Below are 20,670 nucleotides of genomic sequence, written 5' to 3'. Positions count from 1 at the left end.
TATACATATATGTGTGTGAAATACATGTATGTATATATACATCTCTTCATTTAATCCTCATGGCTAAGTGTATCCTGTCATGCCCCTATATAAATCCATCAAGAGTAGATGTCTCTTTGGTCAAGTGTTGTGTAGATTAATTTAAACGCATATTTATCTTACTCTTTCACAGCTTAGGACTTGGAATGGACAGTGATTTAGAATAAAGATGTGTAAATTATAAAACTTTGGACAGTTAGAAAAACTTCCCAAATACATACACACACACACACACACACACATCTGCATATAGAAAAGTCTGAAGAAATATTCACTGCACGGTTGTTAGTAGTTACATTTAGAGAGTAGAGCTGGAATCAGGAGATGAAGTGAAGAGACATTTTATAGACAAGCAAACCGAGGCTCAGAGTGATGAATTCATTTCCTGGGAGTCGGGTGGTCTCTGATGCAGAGCTATGGTTTGAATACAGACTTGCCCTTCAATCGCATGATGCTGCCTCTGCTAATCAACGTGGCTAAGAGACCTAGGATAGGCTTCTGTTCTCCTGGGGTCTGTGGGGGATAGAGAAGTGAGGGGGGGTAGTGTTTAATCATTGGAAGACTCCCATTAGGCCCAGAACCTGCACAAGAGGTGACCATCTCAGAAGGACTGGGGAAGCTTCTGGGGACCAACGGCTTGGGTTTCTCCTTCTTAACCCACAGTCTCTGGAGCCCATTCCCTCATTTATCAAATAAGCAGCACATTCCTGACCTCCCTCTGGCTTTCTAGATCCCCTGGGGCAGCCCCACTGGGGAGACAGACCTGCAGGAGGCTCTGTGGCCAGATGGGGCTCTTGTGAGAAAATTTTGTTCCCAGGAACTTTTCTGGGAGGGGGTGCGTAGAAAGAAGCACATGAACCCACTTCTGCAGAGAAGAGACTGCTGTATACAATCCGAGATACTTACATTAGACTTGCTGCTAAACCCACCAGCCAGTGTAAGCAAGGGAGGTAGCTGAACGAGCAGGACGTCGTGGGGTCAGGTCCCGGCTGTGCTACATGGCTGCACACATGTCATCCAACCTCTCTGATGGGCAGCTCCCTGCTTACAAAGCAGAGGGAACCGTCACATCCCGGGGCCGCGTGGACTGAATGACATAAAGGCATGTAAAGCTCCTGGCCTACAGTAGTTGTTCTCTGAACGTGACCATGTCCAATCTCACCCTCAACCCCAGTTCGAGTCTAGAATAGGGGCGAGCAGGGTGTAGCCTGCAGCTCTGCGTTCATCTTATGTTGTCATCTCTGTGGTAACAGAGTCCTGCGCTGGCATCACCAGAAAAGAAAAGGAGCCTACGGGTCATCTTCCTCTTATGTTGCTCTCAGAGAGAGATGCAGGGCTGACCTGGGAAGGTCAGCTCATCTTACTCAGAGTTCCTGGTTCTACTCAACCTTTCTCGTCTTCTTGCAAGGATCTAAAAAAGCTGACTTTCACATTCCTCTTATAAAATAAAACATGTTTTTGATGAAAATGTAGAAAATATAGATAAGGAAAATATCTCTAAAACCCATCTGCTGAGAAAGAAACATCTTGGGGAATATCCTAATTTTCATGCATGCAAATACTTTATAAGGTATTTTTCTCAGGGTCATCTTGCAGGTGGTCTATTTTGTAAGTGTTTGCACTTCACATTTTGTGAACACCTCTTTGTTTCTTTCTTCTGCAGCACAGTTTTTAATGATTATATTGTAGTCCACTGTCTGAGCCATAATTTATTAACCTAGTTACCATATTTGAACATTTTTATGTACTTTCTAATTTTTCATGGTTTTAAGCATGAACATCCTCAGTGCTGAATGTTTACACAGAGTCACAGTTATCTCTGTAGGGTAAATTCCCCAAAGGAGAATCGGTGACTTAAGGATACATACAAATCCCATCCCTTAAACTATCCTTAAACATGGAATAGAGAGACTGAGGTACATGTTTATGCAGATGAGGCTGGTTGGAGGGTGGCAGAGAGAACTGACAGCCCGGGGCAGGTGGGCTCCCCATGTCCACAAGCCCCCACCTGAGGCACCTTCTAGGGGTGCAGTGTCTGTGCCTCAGAGTCAGTGCCTTCTTACTGAAGCAGGAAGAGAACATATACGCTCAGCCTTTACCAACCAGACATGCCAAGGGGGGTGCGGGTCTGCGGACAGCAGCAGGAGTCACTCTCCTCCCTGGCACTTTTCCTTTGGAAATTTGCTGGAAGGGAAAGGGGAAGCTTTCCCTCCAGTCACCGCTCCCCACCCCCAGCCCCCAGCAGTAGCACAGCGCCCTGCTTGTCTTCCAGGGGGAATGGATAGCAGGGTCTCGGGCACCACCAGTAATGGCGAGACCAAACCAGTGTGCCCAGGCCTGGAAAAGGCGGCGGAGGATGGTGCCCTGCAGCGAGAGCAGTGGAGCAACAAGATGGAGTTCGTGCTGTCCGTGGCCGGGGAGATCATTGGGCTGGGCAACGTCTGGAGGTTCCCCTACCTCTGCTACAAAAACGGGGGAGGTGAGTTCACTTGAGGTGGGCGTGGTGGGGGAGAGCTGTGCCCGCCTGGCGCCTCCTGCCTGGGCAGTGGGTGGAGGTTTCCTGCCTCTGTTACAAAAACAGGGGGAGGTGAGAGGCACCGCAACCTTCACCCCTGCAAGGCTGTCTCCATCTCCTTCACCTACTGCACTCTGGGGAGCCCCAGAGATGCATAGGACGCTGGAGTTGGAAAAACCCTTAGAAGTCGCTCAGGACCCTGCAGGAGAAGCACCTGGACGGGGGTGACTTCCTGGGTGCCCATGGTGGCAGCAGAGAAACACAGGTGTGGTCTGGGACCAGATGGATGGGGGTTTGGATTCTGGCTCTGCTACTCACTCCCTGCGACCTGGGGCAAGCCCTTGGACCTCAGGTGGGCGCTGTGAACAGAGACGGTTCTTCCTGCCCCTCAAGGTGGTTGTCAGGACTGGAGGTTGTGGGCAAAGGGCCTCAGAATCCATGGCTGTGCTGAGGGCGATGTTGGCACCCAGCTGTCCCGTGGTCTCGAGACTCTGCAACCAGGGTCGCCTGTCCCGCGCCACACCCCTCCCCGCCCACATCACGTATCACCTTTGATCCCAGTGACTCTTCTTTTATAATTTTCCCACTGAAATGTTTGTATGGGGTGGGGAGCATGGACTCCAGTTCCTTTCTGGATCCTTCCTGCCTCTCAGGCCCTGCAGTGATCCCACTGTCTCCTTAGCAATGCGGGTCGCTTTCCCACCATGGACTCTCTTTTAGGCACGCCCACCCTTTGCCAGGTCTCTGGGGAGCCCCTGAGGGATTTCCCAAGTGCTGAAGGCCTCTGGGAAGAGCAGTGGGTTCGGAAGGTCTCCTCGTCGGTGGGTAAAGCTTAGCGGGACTGGGCTCCCACGTCTGGTTTTGGGGGCGGGGTGGGGCTGCAGTCTGGGCTGGAGGATGGGAAATGCTGAGGTAGATCACGGGGAAAGACTGAAGGGGTAGGACTTTGTGGGCCACGAGGACTTTAGGGCACCCTAATGCAACACTCACCCTTGGTGGGGGCGTGGGAGCCTCCCCGTGCGTGAGCCCAGTCACAGTGGTTTTGGGGAGAGAAAGCCCACAGCACAGAGTAGGGGTGGGCGGTCAGGAGGGAGGCGAATATAGAGAGGCCCTGAGCCCATTCGTACTCTCAGGATGGTGGCAGCTGGGCACTGGCCCAGGGACTGGAGGTTAATTTGTATTTTCCCAGATCAGGTGGGAGTGGGCCGGTGTGTTCTCCGTCCCCCAGACTCTCTGGCCGGCAGTCTGAAGCTGCAGGACTTTGCTGGGTCAGCTGGCATCTCTAGGGAAGGCAGGAGGTCCCCGCCCAGCGCTGGACCCTCCGACAGCTTGTTCAGACCCTTGGGCCCTAGGGAGTTCGGATTCGGCTAGTCCAGGGAGGAGGAGAGGTGGGGGGCTAAGCCGGGCCTGGGGCTCTGTGTCTGGACCCGGTGACCAGCTTAGCTCCTCACACGGCAAGAAGATTAGGACGTGAGCTGCTTTTCGCAAGCCGCTCTGGAATGGGACCACGAGGTTGGCCTGGGAATTAGCAGGACTGGCACGAAGAGGTGGGGGAGGGATTCTGGGGTCTGTGGGGACCCCTGCACTGAGGAAGGGAAGGAAGGGGGAGGGGCGGCCAGGGCAGGAGCACAGGGTCACCCTGTCTACGGGAGGCGTCCCCCAGTAGGTTTGCACCTGAGCTCTGTTTCGGGGGCCCACACAGGTCTGTGTGGCCTGAGGATGTGTGGCTGTGTCTCAGAAAAGGAAACGCAGGCTGGGATCACGACCACAGCCCCTGATTCTTCACTGAAGGAGCGGGGGTGCGGAGGTAGGACGTGGCTGCCTCCTCCCTGGGCAGGGCCTGCCCTCTAGCATGCTGGTCCCAGGAGCTGTTTTGGGGTCCTGGGACCATCTGCAGAATCCTGACGCCATTCCCCTTCCTCCCACCCCTTCTTCTCCAGTGGGGCACCAGGCCTCAGGCTTCCTCTTCTCTTTCCTTAACGGACAACGGCAGCTGGAGGAAGTGCACTGAGGGGCTCTGGGGCTGGAGGCTGATGCCCAGCTTTGCTCTGAAGGCCCTGAGTCACCCAGGGTCAGCAGGTGGACACATGGGTGGTGCCTCTGCTGGCGTGATGAGGACCCGCCCAGGACCTGCTGGGTTTGTGCAGGGACCCAGACAGGCCAGCTCTTCTGGTTTCTGGTGCTCCCAGAGGTTCACCCTTTCTGTACTCTTCACCCCTCCTGGGCCCCTCAGAGCATAGACTCCACACTTTGTCTCGTCATCTTGGTCTGGAAGGGACCAGTCATCTCCTTATGACAAGGCCCTTCACTGCCGACATGAGAGAGCAGACGGGGAGGAGGACAGAGGCCTCCTAGGTAGGTTTGATCCCCTCCTCCCAGTTCAGTGTTTTTATTTAAACCCATGGCCCTCAGATCAGGGCTGGGACTCCCAGGGGATTTGAGGATGGTTCTGAGCAGATTGTGAGGATGCTGAGGTCGTGGTGTGAACCCCCCAAGGTTACATGTGCTATCAGCCTGCCTCTGCTGGGTGCTTTCTCCAACTCACAGCTGCAAATAGCCGCTTTTGTGCTTGGAGGGAGGACCTTATTGTTGCTAATGTTTGTTGGTTGGGGAGCTCAGGGAGGAAGACGTCCCCAAAGCACAGCATCAGTTCCATACTAAAAATGCAAGTGCTGTCTTTGGTTCCTTCCAGCTTGGATGTTTGGTAGATCCGATTAGAAGTGAGTCCCAGAGCAGGGGAAAGGCTGAGGTAAGAATATGATGGACAGGTCGACAGTGAAACAGGGTAGCTAAAAACAGAGACGCTGAGAAAGTGGTGTGAAGAAACTGAGTCCGGTGGCTGGGACTTGGGCTTTCAATGCAGAGGATGTGGATTCAGTCCCTGCTTGGGGAGCCAAGATCCCACATGCCTCGTGGTCAAGAAACCAAAGCACAAAACAGAAGTAATATTGTAACAAATGCAATAAACACTTAAAAAATGGTCCACATCCAAAGGAAAAAAAAAAAAAAGAACTTAAAAATAAATAAATAAAATATAGAATCATCACCCAACAGAAGATGGGGAAAGAAGGGGTGCCTTCTAGGTAAGTGTGCTCCTTGCTGTCCAGGCATTGCGGCCAGGCCACCCTGAGCACTTGCCCCCACCCCCGGCCCCTATGACTTTCTAGAATCAGGCCAACCAATGTAAGTCACCCAAGGGTGGTCACACACTGAGAACGCGCCACCTGCCAGGAACTACTCTGACCTGTGGTGATAAAACGGAAACAGAATAGACCACCTCCCTGTTTTTGTGGGGCTTTCATTCTGGGTGTGGGTGGGGGTGAGACAGACGGTAAACTCAGTAAACAAGAAAGTGTCACCGCGCATCAGAAGTCGCTGAGCATCACAGGAGCAGGGTGGGGCTGCCACACTGAGAACACTTGAGTGACAGCTTCTGGGGTGGGGGTGAGACCTGGTCTTGGGGATATTGGAGGTGGGGAGTGCACCCTGGGCAGAGGAAACAAAAGGCCTTAGAGCAGGCGGCTGTCTGGTGTGTCTGGGGAGTCAAAGGAGGGGAGTCACTGTCGGGGGTGGGTCATGCAGGGCTTGTCAACCACTGTGAGGTTCGGCTTTCACTCCAGGGATGGGGAGTCAGGGCAGGGGTTTGAGCAGAGCGGCCAAATCTTACACTTGAACACAATCTCTGTATCTATGGTGCTAAGAACTGATGGCAGAGGCATCAGGCTGGAAGCAGACCAGTTGCAAGGCTAAGAATCTTCAGGTCTCTTTGCTGTCCTTCTTTCTCACATACTTGCTGACTCTACCTGAACACCCAGATCCCGGTTGCTGCAGAACCCGGGACTTCAGCTGGAACCTCTCCTGCTCCCTGGACTCTGGGCTACCAGCATTCTGAGTTCCCCAACACCCAGGATGCCTGGGGCCGGAGACGCCAAGTGAGACCACAGCAGAATGTGCCACTGCTGAGCCACTCAGAAACCGGGATCTCAGAGGGAAGGCTGTGGGGCGGGGGTGCAGCCAAGCAAGCCCCAGCTCTAGACATCTAGACCAGCTCTAAGGAGAGACAGCACATAGGATGCCAGTGCCCTGAGGACGTCCGTAGATACTAAGGAGCAAAGAGAGACAAGGAGCGCATTTCTTCACGGAAGAGTCATGGTTACGTTATTAGTACTTGACGACTGGTTACCATTTTTAGTTAGTGACTCAGTGCCAAGTATTGGTTCAGTAGTGCTGATGACAGCGTGTGACACTTCATGAATGCTCACTGCTGTGTTACTCATGTGGAACATTTAACAGTTTGACTTTTAAAAAAGTGTCACCTGGAGGGACTTCTCTGGTGGTTCAGGGGCTAAGACTCCGAGCTCCCAGTGAAGGGGGCCTGGGTTCGATCCCTGGTCAGGGAACTAGATCCCACAAGCTGCAACTAAGACCGAGTTGCCAAGCAAATAAATAAATTTTTTAAAAAATTGTCACCTGGAACATGACAGGTGACACCACAGAATGTGCTCTTACTGAGAAGGATGTCTAGCAGAATGGTTCTTTTCCAGGATGGGTGTGTGGTCTCTGGCATCCCATGGGGGACGATGCCAGGACATTTGAGAATTGAGGGAGGAAATTGAGTGGGGCTTTGGTGGAGAAGGTAACCGTGACTCCATTTCCCTTCTCCAGGACTGGATATGTCTTGCAGGGGTGGTGGTTATGGCTCAGGTGAGGAAACAGGCAGTGTCCCCAGGACTCCCTGGTGGGCACACAGGTCCCCTCTTGGGCTCCATCCCTTCTCTAACTCCCTCCCCAGTTTGGGGCCAGTGACTCTGCCTGGTGGGTGTGGACTTTGACCCTTATGGCCAGCTGCCCAGGTGCTCAAGGAGGCAGAGGAGGAAGGGAACAGACTGACCACCAGACCCGGTGCAGTTAAACACTGGCTTGGTTTATTGGGAAAGAGCAGGTGGCATAGAGATGGGAGGAGGGGCTTGGAAACCCCTCTCCCGGCCCCCCACTCTCTCTTTGCTCTCTTGCTTTGATGTTTCTAACTCTCAGTGGTGACAGTTCGTTTCAGCTACTGGATTCTCTCTCCTAATTCCCTCCTCCTGCCCAGCGAGTCTTGGACTGATTTGTGTACTTACTTGCCTGAGTTGTTGATGATCTTTCTTTGCCCTTGTACTCACCAAGCGTCTCCCTCAGTGCTTGAATTATGCATGGACTACACACCAAGAGACTTGGAAGGCGGAGAATTGGAGGAGTTGATTCCTCACCACCAACTTTTGTTTTAGCAATTTTAGTATGGTATAATTGGCTTACAATAAATGGCACACATTTGAAGTGTACAGCTACATAAGTTTTGACATAGGTACACACCCCTGAGACCATCACCACTATCAAGATAATTAACGGGGACTTGCAGGTGATCCAGTGGTTAGGATTCCAAGCTTCCATTGCAGGGGGCACAGGTTTCATCCTTGGCTGGGGAACTAAGATCCCACATGCTACATGGCCTGGCCAAAATATAAATTAAAAGAAAAAAAATTGTGAATGTATCCATGACTCCCCCAAATTGCTTCCTGACCCTTTCTCCCACCCCCAACCTCTGCAACCCCATCTCAATGCAACCACAAACCTGTTTTGTTTTTTAAAGATTTTTGATGTAGACCATTTTTTTTATGTAGATCATTTTTAAAGTCTTTATTGAATTTGTTACAATATTGCTTCTTTTTTTTTTTATGTTTTGTTTTTTTTGGCGAAGAGGCATGTGGAATCTTAACTCCCCAATCAGGAACTGAACCTGCATCTCCTGCTTTAGAAGGTGAAGTCTTAACCACTGGACCACCAGGGAGGTCTCTGTTTTTGAAAGATGTAATTATTTCCAGCTTTACTGATTTATTACTGATACATAATATATGTAAGTTTAAGGCATACATTATGATTTGATACAAGTATATACTGCAAAATCATTACCACAATAAGGTTAGTTAACAATTCCATTCCTTTATATCATTATCTTTTCTTGGTGGTGATAGCTTTTAAGATCTACGCTCTTAAGAACTTTCTAGTATATGAAACAGTACCATTTGCTGTAGTCACCACACTGTACAGTTCTATCCCCAGGAAATGTTCATCTTATAATGAACTGTGTACCCTTTGATTATCTCCCCCATGTCTCCCACCCCCAGCCTCTGGCAACCACCATTCTACTCTCTGCCTTGATGAATCTGACTATTTTGAGATCCCACATATAAGTGAGAACACACAATATTTACTTTACTTTCTCTGTATAAATTATGTCACTTAGCATGATACCCTCAAGGCCCATCCATGGTTGCAAAGCATGGTACTTTCTTCTCTCTTATGGCTGAATAATACCCCACTCTGGTGTGCTGTGATTCATGGGGTCGCAAAGAGTCGGACACGACTGAGCGACTAAACTGAACTGAACTGAACTGATACGTATAGCATTTTCTTTATCCATGCTGTCCCTATACACTAGTTTGCATTCCTTAGACTTTTCTTAAATGGAATCATGATTTGGCTTCTTTGACTTAGCGTAATTACTTTGCGATTCATCCATCTTTTTCATGTCTCAGTAGTTCCTTTCTTGTTATTGCTGAATAGTAAAGTAGCTTAGTCAGTAAAGAATCCACCTGCAATGCAGGAGACCTGGGTTCAGTTCCTGGGTCAGGAAGATTCCCTGGAGAAGGGAATGGCTACCCATTCCATATTCTTGCCTGGAGAATCCCACGGACAGAGGAGCTTGGCAGGCTACAGTCCATGGGGTCGCAAGAGTCGGACACGACTTAGTGACTAGACCACCATTCCATTAGATGGGTGGACTGCCATTTATCTCTTCTCCTGTTTATGGACATGTGGGTTCTTTCCAGGTTTTAGGTATGACAGATGAATCTGCTAAGAACATTTGTGTACAAGTCTTTGTATAAACATATGCTTTCACCTCCCTTGAGTAAACACTTAGGTGTGGAATGACAGGATTATATGGTAATGCACCTTTAACTTTTTAAGAAATTGCCAAACGCTTTTCCAAAACGGTTGTGCCATTTTACATTCCTGCCAACGGTGTATGCGGGTGCCAGCTTTTCCACATCTTCACCAATACTTGGTCTTTCTTTCCTTTTACTTTTTTTTGCCTGCTCCACGCACATGCAAGGCTTGTGGGATCTTAGTTTCCTGATCAGAGATGGAACTGCAGTCCCTACATTGGGGGCGTGGAGTCTTAACCACTGAACTGCCAGGGAAATTCCTGGTCTGTCTTTTTAATTTTTCTAATTGGTGTGTAGCATTACCTCATTTTTAAAATTTATAATGACTAATGATATTGAACATCTTATGTGCTTATTTGCAACTCACGTATTTTTTTTTCTTTTTTTTTTTTGGTGAAAACCTGTTCAAATCTTCTGACCATTTGAAAAAAAAAGGGTTGTTTGTTTTCTTACTGTCTTAGCCACTGGATCACAGGGAAGTCCTTCTTTTCTTTTTAATTACACTTTATTGAGTTATGACTGACTTACAAAAAGCTGTACACATTTAACATATCAACTCAATGAGTTTTGAGGTAAACACACACCTGTGAAACCATTCCCACAGTCAATGTCATAAACATATCCATCACCTCCAGAAGTTTCCTTTTGTCCTTTTTTTATTTTAATTTTTTGTGATAAGAACACAATATAAGATTCATCTTCTTAGCACATTTTTTTAAATTTATTTTTTTTAATTGAAGGATAATTGCTTTACAGAATTTTGTTGTTTTCTGTCAAACCTCAACATGAATCAGCCATAGGTATACATATATCCCCTCCCTTTTGAACCTCCATCCCATCTCCCTCCCCATCCCACCCCACTAGGTTGATACAGAGCCCCTGTTTGTTTCCTGAGCCATACAGCAAGTTCCCATTGGCTATCTATTTTACATATGGTAATGTAAGTTTCCATGTTATTCTTTCCATACATCTCACCCTCCCCACCCCTCTCCCCTTGTTCATACATCTGTTCTCTATGTCTGTTTTTCCATTGCTGCCCTGTAAATAAATTCTTCAGTACCATTTTTCTAGATTCCATATATAGAATACAATATTTATCTTTCTCTTTCTGACTTACTTCACTCTGTATAATAGGTTCTAGGTTCATCCGCCTCATCAGAACTGACTCAAATGTGGTCTTTTTAATGGCTGATTAATACTCCATTGTGTATATGTACCTCAACTTCTATATCCATTTATCTCTTGATGGACATCTAGGTTGCTTTCATGTTCTAGCTATTGTAAATAGTGCTGCAATGAACAATGGGATATGTGTGTCTTTTTCAATTTTGGTTTCCTTGGGGTATATGCCTAGGAGTGGATTTCTGGGTCATATGGTGGTTTTATTTCTAGTTTTTAAGAAATCTTCATACCGTCTTCCATAGTGGCTGTGAAGGAAAGTTGCATGGCTGGAAGTAGCCTGGAGTTAAAACTCCCCTCCAGGTCCTCTCCACCATTCTATGCAAAACAAAGAACTCTCTCACCCGAAGAAAAAATGGACATTAGGTTGATTACACCCAGCTCCCACCCAGTCCAGCCTCTGTCCAATTTCCAAAATTCCTTTCCCCAGCCGTTTAAGAGATAACTACTCAGAATGACCTTGGAGAAGAACAGGCCCCCTTAAGACAGTAACTTTGCACATACATGCCTATATATACTTATTCATTTCTTAGTTTAGTGCAGCAGCTCGCTAATCTGACTGCTGCCCCTTCTTGCTTCATTAAAGGTCATCTGTTCCTATAAAGTGCTAGTCTCCTTCTTTTTCTGAACGTCGCCTTCTCTACTCTCTTACCCTATAGGCTGTATCAATTTACACTCCCACCAACAGCGCCAGAGGTTCCCTTTTCTCCACACCCTCTCCAGCATTTATTGTTTGTAGACTTTTTGATGATGGCCTTTCTGATTGCTGTGAGGTGATATCTCATTGTAGTTTTGATTTGCATTTCTCTAATAATGAGCTATGTTGAGCATCTTTTTATGTGTTTGTTAGTCATCTGTGTGTCTTCTTCGGAGAAGTGTCTGTTTAGGTCTTTCCCCCACTTTTTGATTGGGTTGTTTGTTTTTCTGGCATTGAGTTGTATGAGCTGCTTGTATGTTTTGGAAATTAATCCTTTGTCAGTTGTTTCATTTGTTATTATTTTCCCCCATTCTGAAGGCTGTCTTTTCACCTTGCTTATAGTTTCCTTTGCTGTGCAAAAGCTTTTAAGTTTAATCAGATCCCACTTGTTTACTTTTGTTTTTATTTCTGTTACTCTAGGAGGTGGATCTAGAGGATCTTGCTCTGATTTATGTCATCGAGTGTTCTGCCTATGTTTTCCTCTAAGAGTTTTCTAGTTTCTGGTCTTACATTTAGGTCTTTAATCCATTTTGAGTTTATCTTTGTGTATGGTGTTAGAAAGTGTTCTAATTTCATTCTTTTATATGTAGCTGTCCAGTTTTCCCAGCACCATTGATTGAAGAGGCTGTCTTTATCCCATTGTATATTCTTGCCTCCTTTGTCAAAAATAAGGTACCCATAGGTGCATGGGTTTATTTTGGGTTTTCTATCTTGTTCCATTGGCCTATATTTCTGTTTTTGTGCCTGTACCATACTGTGTTGATGACTGTAACTTTGTAGTATAATCTGAAGAGAGGATGGTTGATTACTCCACTTCCATTCTTCTTTTTCAAGACTGCTTTGGCTATTCAGGGTGTTTTGTGTTTCCACATTAATTGTGAAATTTTTTGTTCTAGTTCTGTGAAAAATGCCATTGGTAATTTGATAGGATCGCATTGAATCTGTAGAATGCATTTGGTAGTATAGTCATTTTCACAATATTTAAGGAACATGGAATATCCTACCCATCTGCTTCTGTCAGCTTTTACCAGTGTCTTATAATTTTCTGTGTACAGTTCTTTTGTCTCCTTAGGTAAGTTTATTCCTAGATATTTAATTCTTTTTGTTGCAATGGTGAACGGCATTGATTCCTTAATTCCTCTTTCTGATTTTTCATTGTTAGTATATAGAAATGCAAGTGATTTCTGTGTATTGATTTTGTATCCTGCAACTTTGCTAAATTCACTGATTAGCTCTAATAATTTTTTGATACTATCTTTAGGGTTTTCTATGTACAGTATCATGTCATCTGCAAACAGTGAGAGCTTTACTTCTTCTTTTCCAATCCGGATTCCTTTTATTTCTTTTTCTTCTCTGATGGCGTAGCTAGGACTTCCAGAACTATGTTGAGTAATAGTGGTGAAAGTGGACACCCTTGTCTTGTTCCTGATCTTAGGCGGAATGCTTTCAGTTTCTCACCATTGAGAATAATGTTTGCTGTAGGCTTATCATATATGGCCATTACTATGTTGAGGTTTCATGAGAAACGCTGGACTGGAAGAAACACAAGCTGGAATCAAGATTGCTGGGAGAAATATCAATAACCTCAGATATGCAGATGACACCACCCTTATGGCAGAAAGTGAAGAGGAACTCAAAAGCCTCTTGATGAAAGTGAAAGTGGAGAGTGAAAAACTTGGCTTAAAGCTCAACATTCAGAAAACGAAGATCATGGCATCCGGTCCCATCACTTCATGGGAAATAGATGGGGAAACAGTCGAAACAGTGTCAGACTTTATTTTTTGGGGCTCCAAAATTGCTGCAGATGGTGACTGCAGCCATGAAATTAAAAGACGCTTACTCCTTGGAAGGAAAGTTATGACCAACCTAGATAGCATATGCAAAAGCAGAGACATTACTTTGCCAACAAAGGTCCGTCTAGTCAAGGCTATGGTTTTTCCAGTGGTCATGTATGGATGTGAGAGTTGGACTGTAAAGAAAGCTGAGCCCCGAAGAATTGATGCTTTTGAACTGTGGTGTTGGAGAAGACTCTTGAGAGTCCCTTGGACTGCAAGGAGATCCAACCAGTCCATTCTGAAGGAGATCAGCCCTGGGATTTCTTTGGAAGGAATGATGCTAAAGCTGAAACTCCAGTACTTTGGCCACCTCATGTGAAGAGTTGACTCATTGGAAAAGACTCTGATGCTGGGAGGGATTGGGGGCAAGAGGAGAAGGGGACGACAGAGGATGAGATGGCTAGATGGCATCACCGACTCGATGGACGTGAGTCTCAGTGAACTCTGGGAGTTGGTGATGGATAGGGAGGCCTGGCGTGCTTCGATTCATGGGGTCGCAAAGAGTCGGACACAACTCAGTGACTGAACTGAACTGAACCGAGGGTTAATTCTCTGGTTGGGTCTTGGAGTCAGTGCTCCCACTGCAAAGGCTCAGGACTTGATCTTTTACGACTGTTGCTAATGGGTGGTACCAAGGGACCAAAGCTTGAGGTGATCTGGTGGAGCATCTCTCAAAGCACACTGCAAGCTCAAGTCGGAAGAAGTCACTCAGATGAGCTCAAGCCAATTCCTTGACTTCTCTGTGCCTCAGTTTCCTCACTGCTTCAGCCACTCCCAGCAACTCAAGAAATACACTTTTGCTTTGTCTAACCACTGAGATTTGGCAGAATAATAGGTACTACAGCATAGGTCTAACCTATTCTGATGTATACAGAAGTTGAAACAATCTCCTCAGAGCAAGAATAGGCATATAGGCTCGTTCCTGGCGGCAGAACCTGCAATGCCTTGTTAACTGGCTCCTGCCCTTCAGCATGGCCCCCCAGAGAACAGTCAGACCCATGGATGAGAGAGCCTCTGCAGAAGTCCAGGAATCCAGTTGAGTAGCTCCATCAAGCAGATATAGGAACCTTCACCTGCTGCCGGAGGCAGGTGTTCCAGAAGTTTGTGTGTCCTGTTAGCTGGTGTAGCCCCTCCTCCTTCTTAGCACAATTTTAAGAAAACAATTAGATATTGTTCACTACAGGCACTGCCATTACAATAGAGCTCTAGGACATATTCATTTTAGGTAACAGAAACTTTGTACCCTTTGACTAACACCTCCCTGTTTCCCCCTTCCTCAGACCCTGGTAATCACTAATCTATACTCTGCTTCTGTGAATTTGTTTCAGACTCCAGAGGGTATTCTAGATAGGCTGTCATCCTTTTTTTTTCTCGCCTTATTGCCTTGACTAGAATCAATACTGATGGAAACAGTATTGAATAGAAATGGTAAGAAATAGTAAGACTAGACACCTTTGTCTTGTCTTGTCTTGATCTCAGAAGTTAAGCAGTGTTTCACTGTTACTTGTAGATGTTATCTGCAGATGTTTTGTAAATGCCTTTTTTCAGATTGAGGGTTTCCTTCTGTTTATCATTTGCCGAGAGTTTTTTTTTTTTTTAATCACAAATAGCTGTTAGATTTTGTCAAATGCTTTTCTTACATTTATTGCAGTGATTATATGGTTTTTTTGTCTTTAAATTTATTAATATGATACACAGATTGATTTTTTGAATGTTAACTTTGTATTCCTGGGGTAAACCCCACTATGTAATGTATTATCCTGTTTATTAATACATGTTGTTGGATCTGATTCGCTAAAAATTTTTTAGAATTTTGCATCTATGTTCATCAAAGTTTGACCTACAGTTTTCTTTTCGTGTCTTTGCCTGCTTTTCTTATCAGGGTAATGCTAGCTTTGTAGAATCAGTTGGAAAGCATTCCTTTTACATTCTCTGGAAGAGTTTCTATAGAACTGGGATTATTTCTTCCTTAAATGTTTGGAATGTCCCCAGCCCTGCATAAGCACCACTGGATTCAATCCTTTTGAGAGATACTTTCCCTTCCTGGGTGGTTTCCTCACACATATGTACTGACCAGTACTCAGCTGCAAGCTAATAGGGGACCCTCTGTGGATATTTGGGTCTCTCTATGCACATTTCTTTTTTCTTTTTTGTCTGTGCTGGGTCTTCACTGTAGTGCTCAGGCTCTCTAGTCGTGGTGTGCTTAGCTGCCCCCAAGGCATGAGAGATAATAGTTCCCCGATGAGGGATTGAACATGAGTCCCCTGCATTGGCAGGCTGATTCTTAACCGCTGGACCACCGGGGAAGTCCCTCTCTGTGCACATCTCTGCTCCCTGGGTCTCTGTCCTATGAACTCCCTGCCCTGATGCCAGCAGATAGAGGTCTAGGGTGGAGAAAATGCCAGCGTTTCTGGAGTCAGTAGACTCGTCTCAGCCAATGACTGTGAAAACAGAAAGGATTACTAAAAGGAAATCTGACTGCAGTCTGCTAAAAATCCCTCTCTGACGTTGAGAGCAATCATTTTCTCGACACATGCTGGACTGTGGGCTCTGTGAATGCTCGTGGTTTCTGGGATTCCAGGAGCTCCTTCGATGGCCACAGGTTATGTGTTTTTTAGGCGATAACTGAAGTTGATGGGAAGTACACCTTGGTAGGTATAGACAGAAACTTCAGAGTGAAGAAAGGGACTGGCCAGGTCCTAAGTAACTTGGTGACACTTGATCTCTGTTTGGTTCCAGACATTTAGACCAGTGTTCCCAGTTTTTCACAGCACCCCCCCACCCCCGCCTTGGAAGCAGTGGTGGTGGGAGGGGCTGGACTTGGACCAGAAGACGGCTGCTGCCAAGGAACGCACAGCCTGTTTCCCACCTGCAGGTGCCTTCTTCATCCCCTACCTCATCTTCCTCTTTACCTGCGGCATTCCTGTCTTCCTCCTGGAGACGGCGCTGGGCCAGTACACCAGTCAGGGGGGCATCACTGCCTGGAGGAAGATCTGCCCCATCTTTGAGGGTGAGTTGCTCGTCCCTGACACCAGAGTCTCTGTACCAGGTTATAAACTGCATTTGGAATAACTGGGGGGTTCAGCAGCAGTGCTAATGGAGATAAGCCCCTGGGTCTTTATGTTAAACCTTCCACTTGTGACTCAGCGGGCATGAGTTTGAGCAAGCTCAGGGAGAGCGTGAAGGACAGGGAAGGCTTGCCTACTGCTGTTCATGGGGTCACAGTCGGAGACAACTGAGTAACTGAACAACTCCACTTGTGGGCCCAAGACAGAACTAGTCACTCAGCCCAGCAGAGGATGGAGGAGAAGACGGGGCTGAGGGTGGCACAAAGGCTTTAGCTAATAAGTAGAGTGCAAAGCTATTTTAGCTGTACCTGTATATATTTTGCAATGCATACAAATAATTTTATGCTTTTAAAAACATATTTAATCAATGGAAAGCATTTAAAAAGAGATTTTTTTGTTTGTTTTTAATTTGTTTTTAGTTTGGGGATTTTTTTTTTTTTTTTTTTTTTGGCTGTGCCATGCAGCTTGTGGCATTCCAGTTCCCCAACCAGGGACTGAGCCCAGGCCCTCGGCAGTGAGAGTACAGAGTCTTAACCACTGGATGGTCAAGGAAGTCTCTAAAAGGAATTTTAATGAGAAAAAAAATCCATTAATAATTCTACTATCTTTGGATTTTCTTGGTGGTCCAGTGATTAAGAAGACTCCACACTTCCACTGCTGGGGGCCTGGGTTCAATCCCTGGTTGGGGAACTAAGATCCCACAAGCCTCAAGGCACCACCAAAATAAATAAATAAATAATTCTACTATCTTGACACAGCAGTTACTTAGGGTGTTTTAATATTCCTCTCTCTGTAGGATTTTCTTTAAATTTCTATTTTGAAGTAATTATATGTTCACAGAAAGTTGCAAAAGTAGCCCAGGAGTGTCACGTGTACCCATCAGCCAGTTTTCCTTCATGGTAAAAATTTTATATAGCTATGGAACAATGTCAAAACCTGCAAACGGACATTGGTACCATCCACAGACTGTGTTCAGGTTTCACCCGTTTCCATGCGCTCGCTTGTGTGAGGGTATGTATGTGTAATTGTGTGTAATTGTATCACGTGTGTGGATTTGTGCGACCACCACCACTGTTCCATGGCTACAAAGAACTCCACTCCACTGCCCCTTTATAGTCGCATTTACCCCCTCCCTGCCCTAATCCCTAACCTCTGACAACCATCGATCTGTTCTCTAGCTCTGTGATTCTGTCATTGCGGAGCGCTATATAAATGAAGTCATGCAGTGTGTGACTTGAGATCCACTGTTTCACTCAGCATCATGCCCTGGAGATACACCCAGATTGCTCGGGTATCAACGCATGTGTGCGTATGTGTGTGTGTGTGTGTGTGCTAAGTCACTTCAGTTGTTTCTGACTCTGTGACCCCATGGACTAGCCTGCCAGGCTCCTCTGTCCATGGGATTCTCCAGGCAAGAATACTGGAGTGGGTTGCCATGCCCTCCTCCAGGGGCTCTTCCCAACCCAGGGATCAAACCCGAGTCTCTTACATCTCCTGCATTGGCAGGCTGGTTCTTTACCACTAGTGCCACCTGGGGAGCTCCTGGTATCTGTGGTTCATTCCTTTTTATTACTGAGCCATATTCCATGGCATGGATGAATGTACTATGATTGATTTAACCATTCACCCATTGAAGAACATTTGGGTTGTTTGTAGTTTGGAGAGATTTATTTCACTATTTCTTTCTCTATATTAAAATGTATGTATCTATTAGTTTGAAATATACAGTTTTTTCCTTCGTTTTTCTTTTTTTGTTTTTATTTTTAAGAATTTTTTCCTACTTATTTGTGTTTCTGCTTTAGTTAGTGTTATTTTCCATTTTCTACGCAGCAATCATTGAGTTGCATAAACTTTCATCGGATGCATATATCAAAATTTATGCTTATTTTTGATCACTTATAGAATTGTTATACCCTTCTACCATGTATCTTGGTAGAAATAGCCCCCCCTCTTTTTGAAATTATTTCTTTGGGATAAATTCCCAAGTTCAGAATCACGGGATCAAATGGACAACCAAGTCGATGTCTCTTGATCTGGCTTATGGAAGTGTTATACTGACGTACAGTCACTGAGCTTGAGTAAGGACTTTCTCCCATATCTTTAACAGCTCTGAGTCATGACCCTAGTTCCCAAACTTGTCGGCACATTGGAAACACCCCGGGACCTTCAAAACATCCTGAGGCCTGTACCCCACCCCCAGAGGTTGTGATTAAACTGGTCTGGCATCTAGACTGGGCTTTGGAATTTTAAAAATATCACCAGGTAATTCTCCTAATATGTGGACGAGTTTGGAACTCACCGAGTGACAGCGTCTGTAGAAATGCTCGCTGTGTTACGGGTGCAGACTGTTGCCCCTCATCGTTTCAGTTTGCACGCCTAGGATGAGGGAGCGTGAGGGCATTTTGAGGACGCTCATTCACTACGTGCACTTCCTCCTCTGTGAACTGTCTCGTCCTGCTCGTAGCACGTGTTTTTATATTTCAGAAATAGATCAGATGAATTCCAGGGAACATAGCTATTGGAATCTCGGAGTTAGCCTTACACGTGTGTGTAAAATAACTTGGAATTGGAAACAGTGGAGTTTTAGCACCGAGACTGATGCAAGTTCACGGGAAGCAGGGCAGGGCAGCAGGGGTGGGGAGGAGAGTAGGAAGCCCGGGTCCCGAATCCCACGTCTTAGGACACTCCCAGTGGAGCACAAACCCTCTCCCGAGCAGGGGTGGGCAGGAGAGTGAGACACCTGCCCGGTGCCCCAGCCTGGTCTGCCCCTTCCCCGCCCCCACCAGGCATTGGCTACGCCTCCCAGATGATCGTCACCCTCCTCAACATCTACTACATCATTGTCCTGGCCTGGGCCCTCTTCTACCTCTTCAGCAGCTTTACCATCGACCTGCCCTGGGGGAGCTGCCGCCACGACTGGAACACAGGTGAGGTCACCCCCTCCTGCTTGGCTGTGACCAGGGAGAGGGATCGTCCCTGTACCCTGGGACCTAGGCCCCCACCCCGAACTTGGGTTGCTCTAGAAGTCTTCCAAGGACATCACGGAGGTCTTACACCAAAGATAAGAGCGAGAATCCACCAGCATCACAGGGAAAATGTCACAGGCCTTTTTTTAAAAAGCAATTTTACTTATTTATTTTTTGCTTGTGCTGGGTCTTTGCTCTGCAAGTGCTTTTCTCTCGTTGTCGTAAGCGGTAACTACTCTCTAGTTCCAGTGCCTGGGTTTCTCATTGCGGTGGCTTCTCTCGTTGGGGAGCACGGGCTCTAGGCACACAGGCTTCCGTAGCTGCAGCACGTGGGTTCAGTAGCTTCGGCTTCCGGTCTCTGGAGCACAGGCTCTGTAGTCTTGAGACACAGGCTTAGTTGTTCTTCAGCACCCAGGATCATCCTGACTCAGGGATCAAACCCACGATCCACTGAGCCACCAGAAAAGCCCTACAGACAGTGTAAAAAATTCATGGGTTCCATCAAACACATTATAAATGCATATATTATGAAGACAGAACTGACTTCATTTTGTGCAGTTTAGCCCTTTATGTGATCTGAGACATGGTTAGTTTGATATATGTATATATTATATACAAAACATATATTTATATATGTATATATTGTATACAATGTATATATAAATATATGTATATATTATATATTATATATGTACATATATTATATATAATATATATGTATATATTATTTCATTTATTTTTTTCTCATGTCTTCTTTCTGATGCTATTTTAGGCCTTTTCAACTCCCAGTTCATCTGGACTGAACCAGGGGATACACCATTTTATACAGTATCTCTATCGTTTATAATAGCAAGTAATTGTCTCTTGGGGTTCCATTTTAAGACAGGAGCCCATAAGGGCCATAGAACTACTGAGTCTAATGAATAGAAAGTAAACATTAAATAAAAGATAAAATTGAAAGTTACCTAGAGTAGTGCTGTCTAGAAGAACCGTCTGGGGTGATGAACGTCCTTGGTACTCTCTGACCCGGCAGCCACTAGGCCCCCCTCGCCCCCAAACTGTGTGCTGTCTCTCCAGGCCTTCCTTTCTTCGTTCCTCTCTGCCACCACCTCCGTGCCACTACTTTTCAAGTGAAAAGTCCAATCCTGGATGTCCCTCCCTGCGGGTCGCTGATCCACTAGGTTCTGCTCAGTGTGTGTGCCTGTGCCTGTCCCGGCCCCGGGCCCTGGCATTCACCCGGGTTTTTCTCTTTGTTGGTTTGATTTGTGCTTAGTGCTGTGTGCTATATCCTGAGCCCTCAAAACATATTTGTGGAATGAATCAAGTTTTAAAAAGTCTGTTCTGTTTGGATATTTTCTTTATTGTGTTTTTTCTTCTCCTCTCTT

General features: G+C 46.2%; 1 protein-coding gene across 1 annotated transcript in view; it reads left to right on the top strand.

The window, feature by feature from the left end:
- The first annotated feature begins 2,316 nt into the window (after window positions 1-2,316).
- SLC6A13 (solute carrier family 6 member 13) overlaps window positions 2,317-20,670 on the top strand; it is a 35,089-nt gene continuing 16,735 nt past the window's right edge. The window contains exons 1-3 of the mRNA XM_086404274.1: window positions 2,317-2,518; window positions 16,127-16,261; window positions 19,106-19,246. Of these exons, the coding sequence (XP_086260400.1) occupies window positions 2,317-2,518; window positions 16,127-16,261; window positions 19,106-19,246 (478 nt within the window). The remainder of the gene's footprint in view (window positions 2,519-16,126; window positions 16,262-19,105; window positions 19,247-20,670) is intronic.

This window comes from Bos grunniens, chromosome 5 (genome assembly GCF_055505025.1).
Source record: "Bos grunniens cultivar Pamir isolate PY7600 chromosome 5, Bosgru_T2T1.0, whole genome shotgun sequence".
In the NCBI taxonomy this organism is placed as follows: Eukaryota; Metazoa; Chordata; class Mammalia; order Artiodactyla; family Bovidae; genus Bos; species Bos grunniens.
The sequence above is the reverse complement of the archived record's forward strand: the minus strand, read 5'-3'. Positions and strand labels throughout refer to the sequence as shown.